Source organism: Neophocaena asiaeorientalis, unplaced genomic scaffold (assembly GCF_003031525.2).
Source record: "Neophocaena asiaeorientalis asiaeorientalis breed wild unplaced genomic scaffold, Neophocaena_asiaeorientalis_V1.1 scaffold196, whole genome shotgun sequence".
In the NCBI taxonomy this organism is placed as follows: Eukaryota; Metazoa; Chordata; class Mammalia; order Artiodactyla; family Phocoenidae; genus Neophocaena; species Neophocaena asiaeorientalis.
Window position 1 is genome coordinate 2484382 of NW_020173929.1, and position 22426 is coordinate 2506807.

The following is a 22426-nucleotide window of genomic DNA, read 5'->3' on the forward strand; positions in this document are numbered from 1 at the left end:
TTTATTTACTTATTTATTTGGCTGTGCTGTGTGGCTTGCGGGGTTTTAGTTCCCTGACCAGGGATTGAACCGGGCCCTCAGCAGTGAGAGCGCAGTCCTAACTACTGGACTGCCAGGAAATTCCCAATAGCTTTACTTTTTTTTAAAAAAAATATTTATTTATTTATTTGGTTGCATCGGGTCTTAGTTGCAGCTCTCGGGCTCCTTAGTTGTGGCTTGTGAACTCTTAGTTGCGGCATGCGTGTGGGATCTAGTTCCCGGACCAGGGATCGAATCTGGGGCCCCTGCACTGGGAGCGTGGAGTCTTAACCACTGTAACACTAGGGAAGTCCCCCTATAGTTTTACTTTTAATAGCATTAATTTTATAATACTTTGATATAATGTCCCTGAAGTTTCATTTTTCTGTATAGTGACCTATTTAATAGTCTTGCTCTACATCTACTATACAAGGCCAGGAAATGGAGATTAACTCCTGACACAAACCTTCCCCCACCGCCCTGTCCCCTTTATGTACCAAATTCTGACAATTTTATTTTCCTTTTAAATATCTTTTGAATCTACTTCTTTTTCTCTACTTTTCTGCCTTTCTGTTGTCTAATGCAGTCTCTTAACTGAATTCACCATCCATTCCTCTTTAAAATCTTTTAATGGTTTTATTTTAATCACATTTTATATACATTTGCCCTTAGTTTGTAAGACCTTGCATATGCTGGCTCTTACCAGTCTCTCCAGACTCATCTTTCCTTATGCTTTTTCTCACTCCCTATGCTCCCGCCACAATGCATACTTTAATTTTCTTGTATTTGGCACCCTGTGTACAGGGCTTTGTAGATGCTGTTGCCTCTGCCTTGAAACACTTGTTTCCTCTCTACTACTCACCTTTCAGATCCCAGCTCTTGCAGCCCTTATACCAGAAAAGCCTCTCATGGTCTCTCCCTGATTAGGTCCAGTCCATTGTACTTCTGTGTAGTACTTTTCACAGGTGTAATTTTACTGTTTTTGTGAGTATTTGATAACTCTTCTTTATTGGACTATTCACTTAGTGAGGGCAGATACTGTATCTTTACATATCTCTCTGTAGCCCCAGTGCCTAGTTCATTGCTTAACATACAGTTAGGTGCTAAGTAAATGTTTATTGAATGAATAAATGATAATTGTCAGGGTTTTTTTGGACTAACTTATTTAAAATACTTAAAAATTTAATACAAATAATTTCTTGTTCCCTATTATTCTGTAATAAATTTCTGTTGGAATTTAATGGTTTTATGTTTTTAAGTAACAGTTGATGGGTTTTTTTTTCTTACCACTATATTTTGTAGAACGCTGAATCTTTTAAGTCAGGCATCCTCAGATAGTCCAAGACTATAATTAATATTCTGTTTTTAGATAAAGCTCTAAAGGAAATTGTTGAGCGTGTTTTCCAGTCAAACTACTTTGACAGCACTCACAACCACCAGAATGGGCTGTGTGAGGAAGAAGAGGCAGCCTCAGCACCTGCAGTTGAAGACCAGGTAGCTGAAGCTGGTGAGTACTCAGGTGGATATGAGCTTTAGTTTAGGGTCCTGGTTTTACTTTCCTTTGCCACAAGTTCAAGCTATACATTTATTTAGTTATATTTGTACACTTAGATCTTTAAAGAAACTTTAAGCATGACCAAATATTAAGACAAAGCATGTTAAGAGTAATTCCCAGAGGCATTAAATATCAGTTGTTTATCTTTTTTTTTAGTTTTATTTTTAAAATTATTTTATTTTTGGCTGTGTTGGGTCTTTGTTGCTGTGCGCGGGCTCTTCTCTAGTTGCGGCGAGCGGGGGCTACTCTTTGTTGCGGTGTGCTGGATTCTCATTGTGGTGGCTTCTCTTGTTGCGGAGCACGGGCTCTAGGCGTGTGGGCTTCAGTAGTTCTGGCACATGGGCTCAGTAGTTGTGGCTTGCGGGCTCTGGAGCACAGGCTCAGTAGTTGTGGCGCACAGGCTTAGTTGCTCCACAGCATGTGTGATCTTCCTGGACCAGGGCACGAACCTATGTCCCCTGCATCAGCAGGTGGATTCTTAACCAGTGTGCCACCAGGGAAGTCCCTGTCTTGTTTATGTTGATCATTGTTACAGACTGGTATTTCTCTTGCTGCAGTATTGCTAGGCTGGAGTATGGATGAGGGAGCAACTGTTGTAAGGTTTTTCAAATAGGTTTTTGGCTGATGTACGCAGATTTATAGCTGCTTGCAATGCCAGTATATGAGGTGAATGGTATGAGGTTTTCTGTTTTTTTTTATGGTGGAGTGATTATAACTCCATGATCTTGAACTATAAATTCCTCAGTCACCAGAGATCTATTCTGGCACCTAGCACATCACTAATAGGTAGGTAAGCACTTACTGTGAGGACTTCTATGGTAATGTAAGATGATGAATAAAATTTTGAGTACTGTAGGGAGCGTTGTTGGAGCATAAACTTTATAATGGGTAAAAGCATGGATTCCAGAATCAGACTGCCTGGATAAAATCTTGGCTACAACACGTATTAGCTGTGTAACTTTGGGCAACCTACTGAACTTCTCTGTACCTCAGGTTCTTCATTTAGGAAGTAATTTGTAAAGTATGTATACAGTGCTTGGCACATGGTAAGCATTAGGTTGAAACTAGAAGGGAACATTGCACATCAATGGAATTTATGGTTGCAGATCAATATAAGGCAGTCTTTTTTTTTTGGCTGTGCTGTGAGGCTTGTGGGATCTAAGTTCCCCAACTAGGGATGGAACCCAGGCCCAGGCAGTGAAAGTGCCGAGTCCTAATCACTGGACTGCCAGGGAATTCCCGAGACATTGTTTTCCCCCCCTTACCACTTTTACCAAGTAGATTAAAATAGAGACTAGGATGCTGCTTTATTGGCATTATACTTGATCCAGAATAATTACTATTGAAACTAAAATAATTGTGGAATAAATGGTAAAGAAAACACTTTCTGAATATATTGTAAGAATAATAAAATACAGAAACGTACTGTTAACTATAACTTTGTAAATAAATTCAGACTATGTGATGGTGAACTGTTTACTTATTTGGATTTAAATGAATTGTTAACTTAAAAAAAGTTTTCTTACACTCTTTTGTATCATTTTTTAACCTCTTAGAACCTGAGCCTGCAGAAGAATACACTGAACAAAGCGAAGTTGAATCAACAGAGGTATGATTTTTATTTAATGCTAGCTTTCCCTTTCTGCCTTTCAAACAGAGGTCTCAAACATTTACTTTGCTTTGCAGTATGTAAATAGACAATTTATGGCAGAAACACAGTTCAGCAGTGGTGAAAAGGAGCAGGTAGATGAGTGGACAGTTGAAACAGTTGAGGTAAGAGTTCTCTGTTACAAGGTTGATGTCTTTTGTCTTTAATTAGTAATTCTTATCTCTCCTAAGAACAATTTTAGATTAAGTCTTTTGCATTCTTAGTACGTTTATTAGAATAACAAACTCATCATGTAAGACTGTTCTGTTTAAAAGGTGATTTGTTTGTCTTTGAGGATATTTAATATAATCACTGCTTTGCTGATACAATTACAAAAAAATATACAAATATCCATTTATAATTTATGGGGTTAATCTGTCTATTAAAGTACATGATTTGTCTGTTATCAGGTTGCTCTAAAAAATCTGGGCTCCCACATGGATAGCCTTCAGAAAGACTACCTTACAGGGGTACGTTGGAGTGTCATCTTAGACTTCTCCTTCACCCTAATGCTGTTTGGTTACCAGGCTCTGTTAGCTCAGTATTGCTTACAAAGGAAATAAGGTTGTGACTTGCCCAGGCTTAACAGATATGACTTGCCCAGACTTAAAAGCCAGACAGAGGAATATAAATTTGATGTAATAAAAATTAGTGATATTTCTCAGTAGAGCAGGGAATTACTAAAAACAATAATCAGAAATTATTAGAGCTAGAAAAATGACAGAGTGAGCTTTGGCTTTTGTAACAGTTTTGATGAGGTGATAGAGCTTGATCCTATGGTATTGCCAGAGAGAATGAAATGATAGGAACTCAAAGCTTGATGATAATAATAGCTAACATTTCTTGAATGCTCATTATATATCATGTACTGAGATAGATATATATTTGGTATAGATATATAGGTTTGCTTAATATAGAAGGCTTAACAGTTTAAGCAAAACACATAATTTTAGGAAGTTATCACAGGTAGTCTTTCTTGAAAGCATTTTACAAGGTAAATCTGAAATGCAACATGGTGACCCTGTGGAATTGGGAACACTATAGAAGTGATAGCATTGATCAGAATGTTAAATTTGGCATAATTTGGTCAGGTTGAATACATTCCAGTCTGCTATTCTGTTTACAGTGTAGGTGGTGTATGTAATTTGGGGACCAGTCATGATGATAATGAGTGGAGCTCTGTCATTCTACCAACCCAGTCCCCTCTCCTTCTCTCCCATTTTAGGTGGTAAATTCACTCCAGCAGCAACCTCAGGCTGCATCTCCTTCAGTACCAGAGCCCCACTCTTTGACCCCAGTGGCTCAGGCAGATCCCCTCGTGAGAAGACAGCGAGTACAGGACCTCATGGCGCAAATGCAGGGGCCCTATAATTTCATACAGGTAGGTGCTGTTTAGTCAAACACTATGACAGAAGGGTTAAGTGTTTACATTATTTAACTTAATTCCATTACATTCTACCTACACTTGTAGGATTCAATGCTGGATTTTGAAAACCAGACCCTTGATCCTGCCATTGTATCTGCGCAGCCTATGAATCCAGCACAGAACATGGACATACCCCAGCTGGTTTGCCCTCCAGGTTAGTAATGATACATGTTTATGTGAGAAAGAAAGTATAGAGCCAATGCTTTCAGGTTTTGTAAAGTTTATGAAAATTATTATTTTTCTTTTTAATGCTTAACTTTTAGATCTTGTATCTTTTATTTTTATTTATTTATTTTAAAATATTTGTTTGTTTGTTTACTTTGGCTGCACCGGGTCTTAGTTGTGGCACGCGGGATCTTCGCTGTGGCATGCGGGATCCTTTTTTTTTTTTTAGTTGTGGCATGCGGGCTTCTTAGTTGCGGCATGCGGACTCCCAGTTGCGGCATGTGTGCGGGATCCAGCTCCCCGACCAGGGACCGAACCTGGGCCCCCTGCATTGGGAGCGTGGAGTCCTACCCACTGGACCACCAGGGAAGTCTCTGTATCTTTTAATTCGATGAGAAATGTTACTGTTTTTTCCTGTAATATGAATAATATCTGTAGTTCCATCATTGGTGGTGGTGGTGGATTTTTTTTTTTTTGTAACTTTATTGGCATACAGACATACAGAAAAGTACAAGCAAATTTATAGCACAGTGAGTTTTCACAAACTTGAACACGCCAGCACCCAAAAGTGGAACTTTACCAGTACCCCAGAAGGCTACTTGTGTTCCCTTTTAGTCAGTAGTTACCTCTCTCCTTGCCCCATTAGTAACCACTTCCTGACTTGTAAAACTGTAGACCTGTTTTGCTTGTTTTTGTGTATAAATGAAATTTTGCTTGGCTATTTAAATTTCAAAATTAATCTAAGAATAAATCTAGTATTAACAGGTATCTTTCTCTGAAGGATGATTGCAGCTTTTTAGGAGAATTTCTGAACATTTTATTACTTAAATAAAAAATGAGATGGAGTCGGTAAAAAATAGTGGAGTGGGTAAGGGAATGCTCAAGAGGAAAGTGGAAGAGATAGTAAGTTTCAAACTCTTACTAGTCTTACACCATTATTTGAAACAGCAGCACACTAAATATGGTTGGTGCCTTTGTATCAGCTTAAGTGGAGAATCTCTTTAGGACCATTAGTAATTTTGAGTCTTGTTTTTTTCCTACAGCATGTCAGCATTAAGGGCATAAAAGTGGAACGCATTTAATGTTGTTAATCTTTTTTTTTTTTTTTTTTTTTTGCGGTTACACGGGCCTCTCACTGTTGTGGCCTCTCCCGTTGCGGAGCACAGGCTCCGGACGCGCAGGCCCAGCGGCCATGGCTCACGGGCCCAGCCGCTCTGCGGCATGTGGGATCTTCCCGGACCGGGGCACGAACCCGTGTCCCCTACATCGGCAGGCGGACTCTCAACCACTGCGCCACCATGGAAGCCCTAATGTTGTTAATCTTAAGTGTCATAAAAGGAGTTGCTGGTAATAGCATGTTTAATGAACACAGTTAATATGGTTAAGGTAGTTAGGATTTCTCTAAAGTAAAGGGAGCTCATATCTCTCTACCAAGAGTAGAAAACAGATCAGTGTTCATTTTTTGAGCTCTACCAGAGGAAGAAAATACATAGTTTTCTTAGCTGTGCCAGTCAACACATGCAGGACTGATGTAACCTGTAAAGCTGTTTAGATGTTCAGGTAAGGCTGAGTTCACTAGACTCCAGTGAAAACGGATGATTTCTAAATGGCTAACGAAAGATACTGTATTTTTTATTATCTAACGGTGATTTGGGAGAGTAGTGGAAGGATGGTGAGAGTTGGCAATAATATGCACATTGAATTGAATATAGGCTTTTTAAAGGTATGTTTTTATTTTTTCCAGTGGCAACATTTGAAATTATATTGAAAGTTGATAATGTTAAAATGTTACTGAATATTATCTAAAAGTTTTGAGTAAGAGTAATGCTGCTTTATGGTTACTGCTTTAAAAGGCTCTTTGTGGGTAACATTAGCATTGATTCTTACCATTCTGCTCTACACCTCTTCATTAGTACTGTCTCACTAACACTTTGCAAAACAAAGTGGAGGCCATTGTGACAGTTGACTTACAGTGACTATCAATTAATCGAAAATGCTCACTTGAAAGCTAAAATCCTGCCTATACTTCCCCATTTATTTTCATGATTGCTGAAAAGTTTATAAAGGATTTGGCTATAGAAAATTGACTTTAAAGAGCAAGTAAATGTATTTAGACATCTCTGAAGAAATTTGATTTTGTATGACAGTATCGTTTGATCAATTTTGCAGTTCATTCTGAATCTAGACTTGCTCAACCTAATCAAGTTTCTGTACAACCAGAAGCTACACAGGTAAGAGTGATATAAATATTTTTATAGCTTTTTGTTTTTAATCACTTCTTGGGTCTCTTTCTTAGTTAGTTTATGAAAACCAGGTAGAAATTTGATAAGTGTCCAAGTCTGGCATGGGTAGCTAGCTGTCGGCCTTTATTTCCATCTTTACATTTATTTTTCTTTTGATGAACTAAAAAAATTTTTTTGTTAATCCTTGTGTCTTATAATTATAATGAAGGAAGAAGGTTTTTAATTTTGAACTGAGAAGACATATTTTAGATTTCATAATTTTAAAACTTAGTGTAGATGTTATCTACATTTGTGGGGAGCTTCATAACTGGACTAGGGTTTATTTAACTTTGAGCTTTAATAATATATATATTTTTGCAGTTGTTAGGTTTTATAGTCTCCTTATCATATCTGTTTCTTAGCCCTGTATGTATGAAAGGTGGTTTATAACAGAATGAAGCTTTGATTTCTTTACTTCTTTGTAGGTTCCTTTGGTTTCATCTACAAGTGAGGGATATACAGCATCTCAACCCTTGTACCAGCCTTCTCATGCTACCGAGCAACGACCACAAAAGGAACCAATTGACCAGATTCAGGCAAGTTCTGTTACCAGGTCATGTAAACTTGATGAGGCAGTTATACATGAATTGGGTGGAGGTAAATAACTGTTAACACAGTGTCTCTTCGTTTTGGACCCAATGCATGCACTGTAGTATTTTTGTTTCATAAAATAGTTGAGCTTGTTAACATACGTATGGGTAGTAGACTTGGCTTAGTTTACCACTAAAGTGTGATTATTCACTTTGTGTTTAGGCAACAATCTCTTTAAATACAGACCAGACTACAGCATCATCATCCCTTCCTGCTGCTTCTCAGCCTCAGGTGTTCCAGGCTGGGACAAGCAAACCTTTACATAGCAGTGGAATCAATGTAAATGCAGCTCCATTCCAATCCATGCAAACGGTAAGCAAATTAATCCAACTAACATTAAGTGCCTGGTGTGTACTATCTTCATGCTAGAGTCTCAACAGAAAGTCTTTATTTAACTTTGTGCTTGAGTCTGCATCTACCCTAACTGTAGGGTATATTTAATTGAGCACAGACTCTCATTTTTTTCTGTTCCCAGAGATAAATTTGAGTCTTAGGAGTTATGTGCCCATGTCTTCTTGTTTTGTAGTTTCACTGTTTTGATTTGATTAACAAAACTGTAAACATGAAAAAAGTAGACTAGTATAACATCTATTATATATATAGATCATTACCTAGATTTAACAACTGTTTACACTTTGCCATATTGGCTTAATCTTTTATTTTACTAAAGTATATCTCAAAGTAAAGTAATGGACATTTTGATACTTGACCCTGGTTCTTCAGTAAGCATCTCTAAATTGCAGAATTTCTAGAAAATAATGATAATGAAAATACTGTGATTGATGGGATACAGCCAAAACAGTGCTCACAGGAAAATTCAGAGTTAAATGCTTAATTTTTGATGAAAATATCAATAAAAATAAAATAACTATTTAAATTAAAGTCCTTAGATTTAATTACTGTAAGTGATATTTTATCAGGGGTTTGCATCTTTTAAAAAGATTTCTCATTTATAATAGCATCTCCAAGGCTTCTGATTATGTGTCTTTTTAGATTTTTAATCCCCATTTATACTCTGCTTTAAGTGCTGTATGGTATATACGTATTTTCGACATTGAAGTGCATGAACTGACGGTTGTGTGTGTGTGTGTGTGTATGTGTGTGTATGAGAGAGAGAGAGAGAGAGAGAGAGAGAGAGATGTCTGAGACTTCTGTAACGGTCTTTCTTACGTTTCAGGTAAAACCAGAACTGAGATCTGCCATGGCCATATTAAAAGTAGGGAAATGATTAGCATAAAGGGAAGAACTAATCATTTACTTTATTTACTTATAGGTGTTCAATATGAATGCCCCAGTTCCTCCTGTTAATGAACCAGAAACTTTAAAACAGCAAAATCAGTACCAGACCAGTTATAACCAGAGCTTTTCCAGTCAGCCTCACCAAGTAGAACAAACAGAGCTTCAGCAAGAACAGCTTCAAACAGGTAGGAAAACCAGTGTCACCTCCTTGACTACTTGCTTTGCAGTGCAGTTATTGACAGTGTTAGGAGAGTTTGGACTTTTGAGTGGCAGTGTCCAAGAGTTTTTGTTTTGGTAGTAGACCATATGAATTTTTCATTGCTGATCCTGAGTAAAATCAAGCCCATATTTGCTCTATGTGAATTATTGCAGTTTTTGGAGGCTTTATGCCCATTTTCCCTTGGTTAGTGAGTTCTCATAATATCCTATCCTATTTCATTATGTGATTTTAAAGGAATTAAACTTGTTATTCAAATTGTGATCAACTTTGCTCTCAATTGCTAATTATTTGAAGCCTGCTGGCATGATACCTGGCAGCAAGTTGGTTATACAAAATTAAGCAGTAAAGGAGTTGGTGTGGCTGCATTTGGTGGACTAGGTTGAAACAAGGTTCTAGTTGCCAAGTAAGGTCATAATTTGGCCAGTTGTCATACCTATCACAATAATAATATGGATATAGATATTTTAGATTTCTTACATATGTAAGACATAAATAGCTTTTTTAGGTCTTTGGTTATTTAATTCTTAAGAGATTTAATTGGAATCCCACAACAAGCTAGCAAACCCTATTAAGAACCATAGGAGTTAATACTTTAATTTTACTGGACTGACTGATGTGAGTAACTGGACTGACTGATGTGAGTAACTATCTCTGATTGTCTAATTTCTTGACAGACCTGGGTCAACACTGATTTTTCTTACATATCACTGTAGTATTCAGCATCACTAATCAGGGAGGTTGAATCAACCACAGTCTGACAGAAATTTGGCAGTTACGCTATCTGTGTTTTTGAATGATAAAACTGGACTTCCTGTTCTCAGGCTCCTTTAATTATTCATTGCCATGTACAGGCGTACCTTGAGGATATTGCAGGTTCGGTTCCAGACCACTGCAATAAGCAAATATCTCAAAGTGAGTCACGTGAAATTTTTGGTTTCCTAGTGCATATAAAAATTCTGTTCGCACTATACTATAGCCTATTAAGTGTGCAATAATAGCATTATGTCTAAAAAAACAGTGTACATGACTTAATTTAAAAATACTTTATTGTCAAAAAATGCTAACCATCCTCTGAGACCTCACTGAGTCATAGTAGTAACATCAAAGATCGCTGATTACAGATCACCGTAACAAATATAATAATGAAACAGTTTGAAATATTGCAAGAAATACCAAAATGTGACCCAGAGACATGAAATGAGCAAGTGCTGTTGGAAAAATGGTACTAATAGACTTGATCTACACAAGGTTGCCACAAACCTTCAATTTGTAAAAACAAAACAAAACAAAACGCAGTATCTGTGAAGAGCAATAAAGAGAAACACAATAAAATGAGGCATGCTTGTGTTCATAAGTTGGTTGTGGAGCGGATATATTTGGTGCCTTTAGACATTATGCTAACATGCTTGCTGTTTTACCTTTTTTTCAGATGGTGTAATGAAATTAAAAATTACTGTATATCATTTGATTTGGTTAGTTTGGCCCTTTGTGCCAGTTGATTTCAAGCTATCTTGTTCTTATATTCTACTTGACATTACTAATTGACTATGAAGCACTGGACTAGATAACTTTTGTTACCATTTCAAAATACACATTATTTATGAAACTTAACTTCATAACATTTACAGATATTTTCAGTAAAAAATCAAATCGGCCCATCTGCTTTGCTCAGACACCTCCACCCTACCACTCTGATCTAGGCAGCCATCAGCTCTTATCTGGAATATTGCAGTTGTCTCCCTTGACTCTTATTTTAGTCCAGTCTGTTCTCCACACAGTAGCCAGAGTGATTATTTTAAAATGTAAATCAGATGTCTCTCTCCTGTTCAGAACCTCCTAGTGACTGCCAATTACATTTAGAAAAGAAATCCAAAGTCTTTACCTTGGTTTACCAGATCCATGATCTGGCCCCTGCCTTGATTCTGATTGTATATCCTATTTTCTTCCTTATGTGCCCATACCAGCCACAAACACAAATTCTTTCCTTTCTCACGGCCTTTACACTTCCTTTTCTTTTTGCCTGAAACTTTCTTCCACTGATGTTTCCATGGCTTGCTTCTTGACTTTTAGGTCTGTGCTCAGATATCACCTCACAGAGACCTTCCTTCATTGCCTTGTCCAAATGTAATGTGCTCACTTGGTCACTCATTTATCCTACTTGGTGTTTTCCTTAATCACTTATTACCTGATACAGTATAGATGTTTTTACTTGTATGTATATTTTATTTACTTATTATTTCCCATTATTAAAACTTCCTTATGGGCAAAGATTATGTGTTGGCAGCTAACTCATCCCTTGTGTCTAGGACCAGGCCTGGCAGGTTGAGGGCATTCTGATATTTGTTGAACAAGGCAGTGTATCCCATCATTCCAGAAGTTTTGTTTTAATCTGAATTAGTATCTAGTCAGGAACAACATAAAAAAAGGATCTGGCAAGGATGTTTAGCTGTTTTTTATGGACTAGTGTTTATGCTTTACATGCACTCAAATAGGAATTCTGGTATTTTTAAATAAAGATCACCCTTTAATTGTTCTACTTTGAGTTTCTTGCAGTGAGATTTGACCAAAAGGCATAATAGAATTCTTATTGATAAAAAGTGAGTCAAAAATTCAGTTCTTCTACTTTTTACTTGCATATGAATGAATCTTTTTATTTAAAAAAAATTTTTATTATGTTTTAGCCATGGCGCATGGCATGTGGGATCTTAGTTCCCCCACCAGGGATTGAATCCATGCCCCCTGCAGTGAAAGTGCAGAGTCCTAACCACTGGACCACCAGGGAATTCCCTGAATGAATCTTTTTAGATAGAAAATGTTACTGGTACTTGTGATATTTGCTTATAAGTTAAAATTTTGGGAATGTAGTAAAAGGTAATTTATGTAGAAAGAGCACACTGTGAATAGTGTATCTGGTCCATTACATAGTTCAAAAAGGAGCCATGACCCCTTCTGTTCCTAGGCATTCTCTAGCTTTTTCATTGCAAAATATCATTTGAAGAACTAATAAATGTGGGTTTCTTGAGGTTATAAAATAGCTCAGCTAAATATTTTCAAGACTCACATCACCTTTTCTCTCTGCCCAAACACGGGAGATTTGGGCTGACTAAAGGCTGCCAACTGTTTTGTTCCTGGGGTGTGGGCCTTCCTTTGGTCTATGCCTTCCTCACCTCCCAAAGATACTGTTAGCACTGTTTTTTCTCCCCTGTAAATTATGAACATTGGGGTAATACCTGAAATGTACCTTGGTATTTCATTTTTGAAGGCTTCTAGATTTTAGACTTCTCCCCATTGTGGAAGGAGGAGGGGGTCTAAGATAGTGTGGACCTTCTAGAACCTTCCCTTCACTCCAGGGGGTTGAGTGCCCATGTGAGTACCATTTAACTCTCTTCTAAATTGGCTGTGCTTTAAAAGTACTTGAAATGTACTCAAGTATTAGGGTGGGGTGTAAGTTGAAGGCCTCTCTCTGCTGATTTATCTTTGTAATTGTATTCTAGCATATAGCTGCTTAGCTATGGGAGAGTATGTTTTTGTATGTTTTAATAAGTATCAAGGAAAATTTAAAAGAATACGAAAACTACCAGTAGGAGCTTTATAATGAAATAATTAAATGGTACAAGATGGTAAGTGTTTCAGTATGTAAGATCTTTTGACTGTTGCGGGTCTCTTGTGCTATAAGCAGATGCCTCTCAGAAGATGTTTAATAATATAGCCTTTCAAGTCATTTGGAAGGATAGAATTGTGTGCTCTCACACAATGTGCGCTTTCAAAGGTTTGGAATTTGTTGGAGAATTTTATTCCCTTTAGCTTAATACAGGAGAAAGACAGGGACTTCATTAATGTGTAGTTTTCCCTATTGTTAATATGAAAACTTAAAGACAGAATTAAACTTTGAGGAAACTGTGTAAGACATTTCTTAAACCAGAAAGCATGTAGGAAATCAGACAGATTGTAATGAGCTGTGTGTGTGTGTATATACATATGTATGTAAGTATGTATTTTTTTCTTTTATAGTGGTTGGCACTTACCATGGTTCCCAGGACCAGACCCATCAAGTGACTGGTAACCACCAGCAGCCTCCCCAGCAGAACACTGGATTTCCACGTAGCAGTCAGCCCTATTACAACAGTCGTGGTGTGTCTCGTGGGGGCTCCCGTGGTGCTAGAGGCTTGATGAATGGATACAGGGGACCTGCTAATGGATTCAGAGGTAAAAACAAAAACAGAAAAACCCCAGAAAGCAAGTTCATGTTCTTTTCTGACTTGCACAATATATAGAAATATGTCATACGATTTTTAGGAAAAATATGTATCTCTCTGCATTAGCTTCTTATGTACAACACAAACATTTTTAGTATGTGTTGATACCGTCATTTAAATTGGCAAAATCGGGACTGAGTTTTTTTGTATGTATTAAACCCATGTCTACCACTGTCCTGTAGGGGATATTGCTTTCTATAAATTGTCAGACCTTATGGAGATTTTTTGTTATTTTTTTGTGTGTATGTGCATGGATGGGTGAAAATTTTATCCTCTAAGGCAGTTAATGTATAAACAGATTGGATCAGGATAATAGATTAGTTTGAATAACTAGCATAGCTTACAGTTTTTCAGTTTTTCCCTTGGTCAGTAATGAGAAAGTAAAAGTTCCCTTTGAAGATAAGAAAGTTGTTTTTTTTCTTGTCCTAAATTTTAGGAGGATATGATGGTTACCGCCCTTCATTCTCTAACACTCCAAACAGTGGATATACACAGTCTCAGTTCAGTGCTCCCCGGGACTACTCTGGCTATCAGCGGGTAGGTAAAATTGTTATAAAATATAAACCTGACCTAAATACCCCAATGAAAGGGACTAATGTAGTTGCTTGATGCACTTGAGCAACTAAGTAATTTGGGGCTAATTTTGTACCTTGTACAAGATACTTCCTTATGGAGAATGATTTTTGCTTTTCTTAGCACTCAATATAGGTATTCATTTAATAGAGGCTGGTAAAAACAGTGATGTTTAAGAGCTGAGAAATATATCTCATTAATCTTGAGAATAGAAGTACGATTAAAGAATAACTTGTAGTAATGCTATATTTAAATGTCTAAAAGAATAAAGAATTCTGTATTCTACAAGTGTTAGACTGTAAGAATAGAGATAGATGGGTAAGCATTAAAAAATTGCCTTTTCTTCAGTACTAACTAGCTTGTCTTTTAGGATGGATATCAGCAGAATTTCAAGCGAGGCTCTGGGCAGAGTGGACCACGGGGAGCCCCACGAGGTAATATTTTGTGGTGGTGATCCTAGCTCCTAAGTGGAGCTTCTGTTCTGGCCTTGGAAGAGCTGTTCATAGTCTGCATGTAGGCTACATGTTAGGAATACATTTATCATTTCCAGACTTGTTGCTAGGGATTAAATGAAATGCTTTGTTCCTAAAACTTATCTTGAACCCAAATTTAATTTTTTGAATGACTTTCCCTGTTACTATATATAAACTGTCTTGAAAACTAGAACATCTCTCCTCCTCAGAAAAAGTGTTTTTCCAACTGCAAATTATTTTTCAGGTCCTAAAACCTGCTAAATGTTTTTAGGAAGTACTTACCAAAACATTTTTGTAAGACATTTTTGGAATGAGATTAAACATTTATATAAATTTATTATTCCTCTTTCATTTTTCAAACATGCATATTATATTTTAGGGCCAGAAACCCTTTAATGGCCGGATAAGCCATAGTTACATTAAGAGAACCATTTAGAAGTAATAGAACTAATTGAAATTTCAATGCCTTTTGGACCATAATTAGTGATATAAATGTCAAATTATTTCTGACTTTGAAACAAAACCTCCAAGTTCCTAACTAACTTACAGAACTATACTTAAAAATTATAGGTTTTAAGAGTTTTTGGCTTTTGTCTATTACCATAGGAAAACTACTTACTATTTGGGTAGGAAGTCAATCTGTGTAACAATTAGAGGTATCGTTTCATATGGTCTGAAGTTCTAAATGGTTCTCTGATTGGAGGGAAGTAAAATTGAATAGATTTCCTCTAGATATTGGCCATAACATGTATAAAATGTATGTTAAGGAGGAATTACAAAGTACTTTGATTTCAATGCTAGTAGAAACTGGCCAGCAAAAAGGGTGCATTTTTAAAAAAGTTTATGGATCACTTGAGAATTACTGACTTGAAGTATCAAAGGATATTTGCATGTGAATGTGGGTTATGTTCTTCTTTCTCACCTTGTAGCATATTCTATGAAAGTTGAGTTGACTGGTAGCTAAAAATCTGTTTTAACAGCATGTAAAAAGTTACTTTATCTGTTACAAGTCATTATACAATTTTGAATGTTATGTAGTTTCTTTTTAACAGTTTAGGTAATAAGGTCTGTTTTTCATTCTGGTGCTTTTATTAATTTTGATAGTATGATGTTACTTACTTACTGAAATGTAAGCTAGAGTGTACACTAGAATGTAAGCTCCATGAGAGCAGGTACCTTGTCTGTCTTCACTGCTGTATCTATTTCCAACACCTGATGACAGTGCCTGGCACATAGTAGGCACTCAATAAATACTTGTTGAATGAATGAATGAATGAGTACTGGTGGAATACTCCATTAGCTCTACTCTCCTTTTAGCTAGAGAACATGAGCAAATTTGCGCATGACAACTTCCAGGACAGGTGAAACTTGAACACTGAAGAATTGACCTCTTAAACCTAATAATGTGGTGACAAGCTGCCCACATGCTTCTTGACTTCAGATGAAAATCTGCTTGAAGGCAAAATAAATAATATTTGAAAGAAAAACCAAATGCCATTTTTGTCTTCTAGGTCGTGGAGGGCCCCCAAGACCCAACAGAGGGATGCCGCAAATGAACACTCAGCAAGTGAATTAACCTGATTCACAGGATTATGTTTAATCGCCAAAAACACACTGGCCAGTGTACCATAATATGTTACCAGAAGAGTTATTATCTATTTGTTCTCCCTTTCAGGAAACTTATTGTAAAGGGACTGTTTTCATCCCATAAAGACAGGACTACAGTTGTCAGCTTTATATTACCTGGATATGGAAGGAAACTATTTTTACTCTGCATGTTCTGTCCTAAACGTCATCTTGAGTCTTGCACATGATACTCAGATTCCTCACCCTTGCTTAGGAGTAAAAAACATCATATACTTTAACGGGGTGGTATCTCCATAGTTATTTTAAGTGGCTTGGAAAAAGCAAGATTGACTTGACTTTGGATAAAATCTACAAATCAGCCCTATTATTCAGTGGTAATTGACAAAACTATTTCCCTTGAAAGGAAGATGGAAGGAATGGAGTGTGGTTTGGCATAACAACTGCACTTCACAGCTTTTCCAGTTAAATTGGAGCACTGAACATTTAGATGCATACCAAATTATGCATGGGTCCTTAATCACACATATAAGGCTGGCTACCAGCCTTATGGTTTGACACAGCACTGTTCATTCTCTGGCCAGACGACTGTGGTTGAAAACACATGCAAATTGCTTTTTAACAGCTGATACTATATAAGACAAAGCCAAAATGCAAAATTAGGCTTTGATTGGCACTTTTTGAAAAATATGCAACAAATAAGGGATCTAATCTGGATGGCCGCTTCTGTACTTAATGTGAAATATTTAGATACCTTTTTGAACACTTAACAGTTTCTTTGACAATGACTTTTGTAAGGATTGGTACTATATATCATTCCTTATGATGTACATTGTCTGTCACTAATCCTTGGATCTTGCTGTATTGTCACCTAAATTGGTACAGGTACTGATGAAAATCTCTAATGGATAATCGTAACAACCTTGGTCACATGTTTTCCTGAAGCCTGAAAGTTTTTTAAAAGAAAAAGATATCAAATGCCTGCTGCTACCACCCTTTTAAATTGCTATCTTTTGAAAAGCACCAGTATGTGTTTTAGATTGATTTCCCTATTTTAGGGAGACGACAGTCAGTAGTTTCAGTTCTGATGGTATAAGCAAACAAATAAAACATGTTTATAAAAGTTGTATCTTGAAACACTGGTGTTCAACAGCTAGCAGCTTATGTGGTTCACCCCATGCAGTTAGTGTTCCAAATTTTATGGTTATCTCCAGCAGCTATTTCTATAGTACTTGCACTTATCTTTTGTCTAACCCTAATTGAATTATCCATTTCTCATGGAGGTATTTATATTCAAAGTGGTGATTCCTTCCCATAGATGTATAGGGCGAGTCCCAAGTTTGATGAAGAGGACAGTTTAGTAATTTATGTACTATGTTGAAATTTGTGCTAGCAGTTGGAGCACTAGTTTTGTGTGCCTATGAACTTAATGCTGCTTGTTGTATCCCACTTGGACTTCATGGAGAATTAATTCCACCTATTAAGCAAAGGCTACTAAGTTAATGGTATTTTCTGTGCAGAAATTGAATTTAGTCTTCAGCCTTTAGCTAAGGAATTTTTCCAGTAGGTGCTCAGCTACTTTAAAAAAAGAAAAACAAAAAACCCCACAAAACCATTCTCAAATGTTCATCGTTCGACAACTGGAGATTTTGCTGGTTTTGTAACCTACTAAAATGGTTAGGCTATTGAACATTCCACATTCAGAAGTTTTGTAGGTGGTGGGGAAGGGGGGGAATCTTCAATGTTTATTTTAAAATAAAAGAAGTTCTTTTCTCATGTGTGGTTGTGGTACATCATATTGGAAGGGTTATCTGTTTACTTTTGCAAATAAGTATTTCTTCTGCTAGCACCTCCCCTTGTGTGCTTTAAATGACATCTGCCTGGGATGTACCACAACCATATGTTTGCTGTATTTTAGGGGGATAGATAAAATATTCGTGATTTACTGGGTAATCCCTATAGATGATGTATGCTTACAATCCTATATATAAAACTAAATTTGCTATCTGTGTAGAAAATAATTTCATGAGATTTAAAATCAAAATTGAAGCAAGTTATTTATACAGTGATCTCTATGAATCAGTTCAGAGATGGGATGGAGGAGAAATGCTTTCTAGGTTTCAGACTTCTATGCATTAGTGCAGATGCTGTGAATATGTAAAGGTGTTAGTAGTTTGATTATTTCTATGTATGTTTTTAAAAGAATTGTTTGTTCCTTTTGAGATACTATGCTTTTTTTTTTTTTGGCATTCTACCATTGTAGTCTAAATCTAAAGCTTTTATGCCTCAATTTTATGCCTCAATTCAGACTATATTTTTTAAAGCAGTGCCTCTTTATGGGGCAGATAACTTTTTAAAAAGTCCCATTAAGATCTGAGTCTTGGTACTAGGTGTTCTGTATAAAATGTGAATACTTGTCCTACCTGCAGAAGGCCTTGTTTGGGCAAATGCATATTCTAGCAGAGTTGAAAGAAAATGATTATCACACGTGGCCCTGTAGCTTCTTGGTATAGCAAGACTCCATATATAAAGTACTTTCAAGTAAATGCACAGTATCAGTCATCTCATGTGGACAATGAGACTTCTATTTTAAAGCTTTAAGGTAGAGTGTCATTGATTACCTTGGTTAAGGCTTTTTTTTTTTTCAGATCCTAATATCCCTAAAGAATATGAAAGTTTTTCTGATCATCATATCTTGATATTAAAACGAAATCCGTTAAATATTTTTAATCAGTTAGCTTCTGCAGTTTTTTTGTCTCCTATGTATATGACTCTGTTATGTGGGAGACTTCACTTAGAGACATGAGAATGTGTGTTTATTCTCAGAAGGCTCATGCACTGAGATGTTCTATCGACAAGCAGTTCATAAAATGTAGAAGGTAGTTGAGTAGTCAGCCTCCTAAGTGTCTTAGGAAATTTGTATTGTTCATTATATTTTCAGTAATATATCTTATTAGGGGAAATGGGATACAGGTAAGCACAGAGTTAAAACCCTTCAGCTCATCTTTAAGCTTCTGAATCCCCATCCCAGTTGAGTTCTTATTAAGAACTCTGAAGTTTTATTGACTATAAGTTATATCAAAAGAATCAGTATTGCCCTTGAGTTTATCCCTTCTAAAGAGTTAATGGGGAGGGAGACCCCTCAGGAATACTAAAGTAATTTGTTAAGCCTCATCTCTATACCCTTTCCCATTTTGAATTCTACAAAACTACTGGTAAAGACTAGTGAATGTTTTAAATTACATTAGATTAAATTATATTAAAACCTGATACCTTATTGTCCTTGAGTGAAGTTTGCTTTAGTTGTTTATACCATCAAGCAAAGCTCTAAGTGAAGAAGTGCTACTCGTGAGAGGAGAGGAAAAAATTTAAATCTCTGGTAGCCTTGCCTTACTTACTTGTTAAGATTACTACATTCTTCTCAATTGGGATTTCAGTACCTTACTTTAACAGCTGTTCTGAAGCCTAATCCAGTCCCATGCAGAAGACTGGCTCCTTAAGTTTGTAAGTAGTGAAAGACCACCTGATTTAGTAAAGACAATTTTTAGTGTTGTGTTCTTAACTTGTAATATTGGTTTTCTTTAAGTACGGTGTGTTTATTAGGGAGCCACTGTATTAAGTCAGTAAACTAATGCTTCATTCAGCAAATATGGGTACTCTTTGCCAGGCCACCGTTCCAAGCACTAAGCATTCAGTGGTGACAGAATCACTGTGGTTCCTGCTTTCATTGAACAGTTTGATCAAAGATATTGACGTGATGACACTGAGGTATGGCAAAAGCCATGATGGAGCAACACGGTTGATGATAGATATTAAGGCCATGATAGGATAGGACCCAGTTAAAATGATCAGGAAAGACTTTTTTGAGAGGAGTAATTAAGACTTGAAGGATGAGGAGTAAGTAAACTAGTAAAGAAGGGGAGAGAACCACATGTCCCAAGTCCAGTCTCCAGTGACTGAGAAAGGCTCTCTGGCTCAAGTGAAAAGAGTACAGATTTAGTAGAGCTAGAAAGAGGCTGAAGCAACAGTAAGGGCTACTAAAAATAGCTTTGTAAGTTCTATTCCATGTTAAGTTTTGTCTCTAACAGTTGGAAACAAGATTTCTAAGCTGTGTGTATAGGGGGTGGGGTTGGGGGGGAGAGGATGGTGGGTCACCTAATAAAATTGCCATTTAAGAACGCTCAGTGCATGGAATTCCACTGTGGTCCAGTGGTTAGGACTCTGCTTTCACTGCTGTGGGCCCGGGTTCAGTCCCTGGTTGGGGAGCTAGGATCTTGCAAGCCTCGTGGAGCAGCAAAAACAACGCAACAACAACACCCCCCCCACCCCAAACTGCAGTGTTGAGAACAAAATAATATGGTGCAAGAGATGGCTATCGGAGTAGCCCATGTAAGAAACGGTTACAACATAAAGTGGAGGGTGGTAGTAAACGGGATTCTACATATTTCCTATCTAACTGGCCACTGCTCAGTATCCTTTGCTGAGTTCTCCAGGCCTTGGTTGCAGACTTCATCCCTAGCTAACATTCTTCCCTAGGTGATCTTATCCAATCCCAGGACTTTGAGTACAATCAGCATTTTAGTCACTCAAGTATTTCTAGGTCCCAAACTCCCCAAAACAAACTCCTACTTTAATATCTTGCTTTGAATGTCGAGTATTCGAAATTGATTTCTTGATGAACCTACATCCAGTTGCTCGTATCTTTGATTCCCTTTCATACCTTGTATCTATAGTCCTTAAGCAAATCTACATGTGGTTCTACCTTGAAAATATATCCTGAGTCTACTAGCACTTTGTGACCACCACATCAGAACAGGTAGCTACAGTAGCTTATAACGGTTCTCTGCGTTTCTACTCTTGCTCTCCTGTAGTATAGTTTTTTGCATAGCAGCCAGATTGAGCCTTTTAAGAGGGCAAATCAGATTTTGTCACTTCCCTGTTACTCAGACCCCAGTGGTTTCCCATCACACGTAGAATTCAAATCTGTGCCCCATGTGCCCTTCAATTATCTGGTCTAGTTTCCTACCATTTTTCCCTTTGCTCACTGTACTCTGGTCACACTGGCTGCTTTGCTGAGACTTTTTCCATCTTGGGGGTCTTCATGTGTTACACTTAATGCATGGGAAAGCTTTTCACTCCATTGTTCTTAAGGCTCATTCTTTCTAAATTCAGGTCTTACTCCAAGTCACCACTTCAGAGTCCTTCCAAGTCCACCTCTAAAGCAGTGCCTTATTTTTTACTCTGGATACTTTTTTCTTAACACTTTTTTCTTACCTAGACTGTAAGTTTCACAGAAGATAGGATGTTTTGGTCACTATCTCTTGTGTCTAGCATATTGACATTTTGTTGAGGGAATTACAAAAAAATACGATGGCCGGTGCTGCTGATTACATTAGATTTGGAGGTAGAGAATTACATTCTGCTTTGAGGAAGGAGTTTAAGGAAGAAAGGCAAATGAATTCGGCTTCAACTTTCTGGTTGAGGCATCGAGAAATGTTGAGCAAGCAGTTGGATTTGTTAAATTCAACGATCTGGCCAAAAAAACCATAACTACATAGGTGGCCCTTCAAGTCAACCGCTTGACCGAGCTCGTCCGAGAGTGGGGGCGGGGGAGGGGAAATAACGAAAGCAGAGCCTCAGAGCTGGTTTTCAGAGCAACAGCATTTGACAGCCAGATACAGGCCTAAAGGGAGCCTGCCAAAGTACAGGAGCAGCAATAGTGGGTAGAAAATCTACGGAATGCGAGAGGTCTACAAGGTCATTACTGAGGATGGGGAGGGTCAAGTGAGCTGAATGAGACAGGTCTGCTGATCGAATTTCCCCATCTTATCACATTAAAATAGTTTAAGAGGACTGTCAAAATTACGCACAGATCCCCGGAGCCAGTCATCTCGCATAACCAGGCTAACACTGAAAACCCCAGACCACTTACCGTGTGCTGCCCCGGACCTGTCTGGGCACCCGAGCTAGCCCCAGCGCACTGACAGGCCCTGCGGGTGCGGGCATCTGCTTACTCTGCCCTCCGTAGTCACGGTCTCTTAATTTTGATACGAAGGGACGACTTACAACGCGCTCCACAGCTACGGCGGGCGGAGACTAAACCGCGCAGCCGCAGTTGCTGCAGCGCCGCCTCCCGGGCCCATGACATCATCACGCAGGGACAGGGGTGGAAAAGGTCCCCTCTCGCAGGCCGTCTCCGCTCCGTTAGTTCGCCAGCGCACGCACCGCCTACGGGCGCCTGAGCTGGACGCGCGTTGCCGAGGGAGGCAAACTGAGAGTCGGCGACCAGGCATCTGCTAGGGGCAGCCCGTTGCGCCCGCTTCTCCCGCAGAAGTTCGGTGACCCCCCCCCCCCCCCCCCCCCCTCTCCTCTCCCCCCCCGGGGGGCGCTCCCACC

The 22426-nt window shown here is 38.0% G+C and overlaps 1 protein-coding gene across 1 annotated transcript in view; it reads left to right on the top strand.

Annotated features, from left to right (window-relative positions):
* The window catches only part of CAPRIN1 (cell cycle associated protein 1), a 35890-nt gene extending 16590 nt beyond the window's left edge, over positions 1 to 19300 (top strand). The window contains exons 6-18 of the mRNA XM_024752571.1: positions 1388 to 1525; positions 3130 to 3182; positions 3260 to 3346; positions 4447 to 4602; positions 4693 to 4801; positions 6982 to 7043; positions 7520 to 7630; positions 7848 to 7997; positions 8959 to 9109; positions 13156 to 13350; positions 13837 to 13937; positions 14344 to 14407; positions 15958 to 19300. Of these exons, the coding sequence (XP_024608339.1) occupies positions 1388 to 1525; positions 3130 to 3182; positions 3260 to 3346; positions 4447 to 4602; positions 4693 to 4801; positions 6982 to 7043; positions 7520 to 7630; positions 7848 to 7997; positions 8959 to 9109; positions 13156 to 13350; positions 13837 to 13937; positions 14344 to 14407; positions 15958 to 16022 (1442 nt within the window). The 3' untranslated portion in view covers positions 16023 to 19300. The remainder of the gene's footprint in view (positions 1 to 1387; positions 1526 to 3129; positions 3183 to 3259; positions 3347 to 4446; positions 4603 to 4692; positions 4802 to 6981; positions 7044 to 7519; positions 7631 to 7847; positions 7998 to 8958; positions 9110 to 13155; positions 13351 to 13836; positions 13938 to 14343; positions 14408 to 15957) is intronic.
* The last annotated feature ends 3126 nt before the right edge of the window (positions 19301 to 22426 follow it).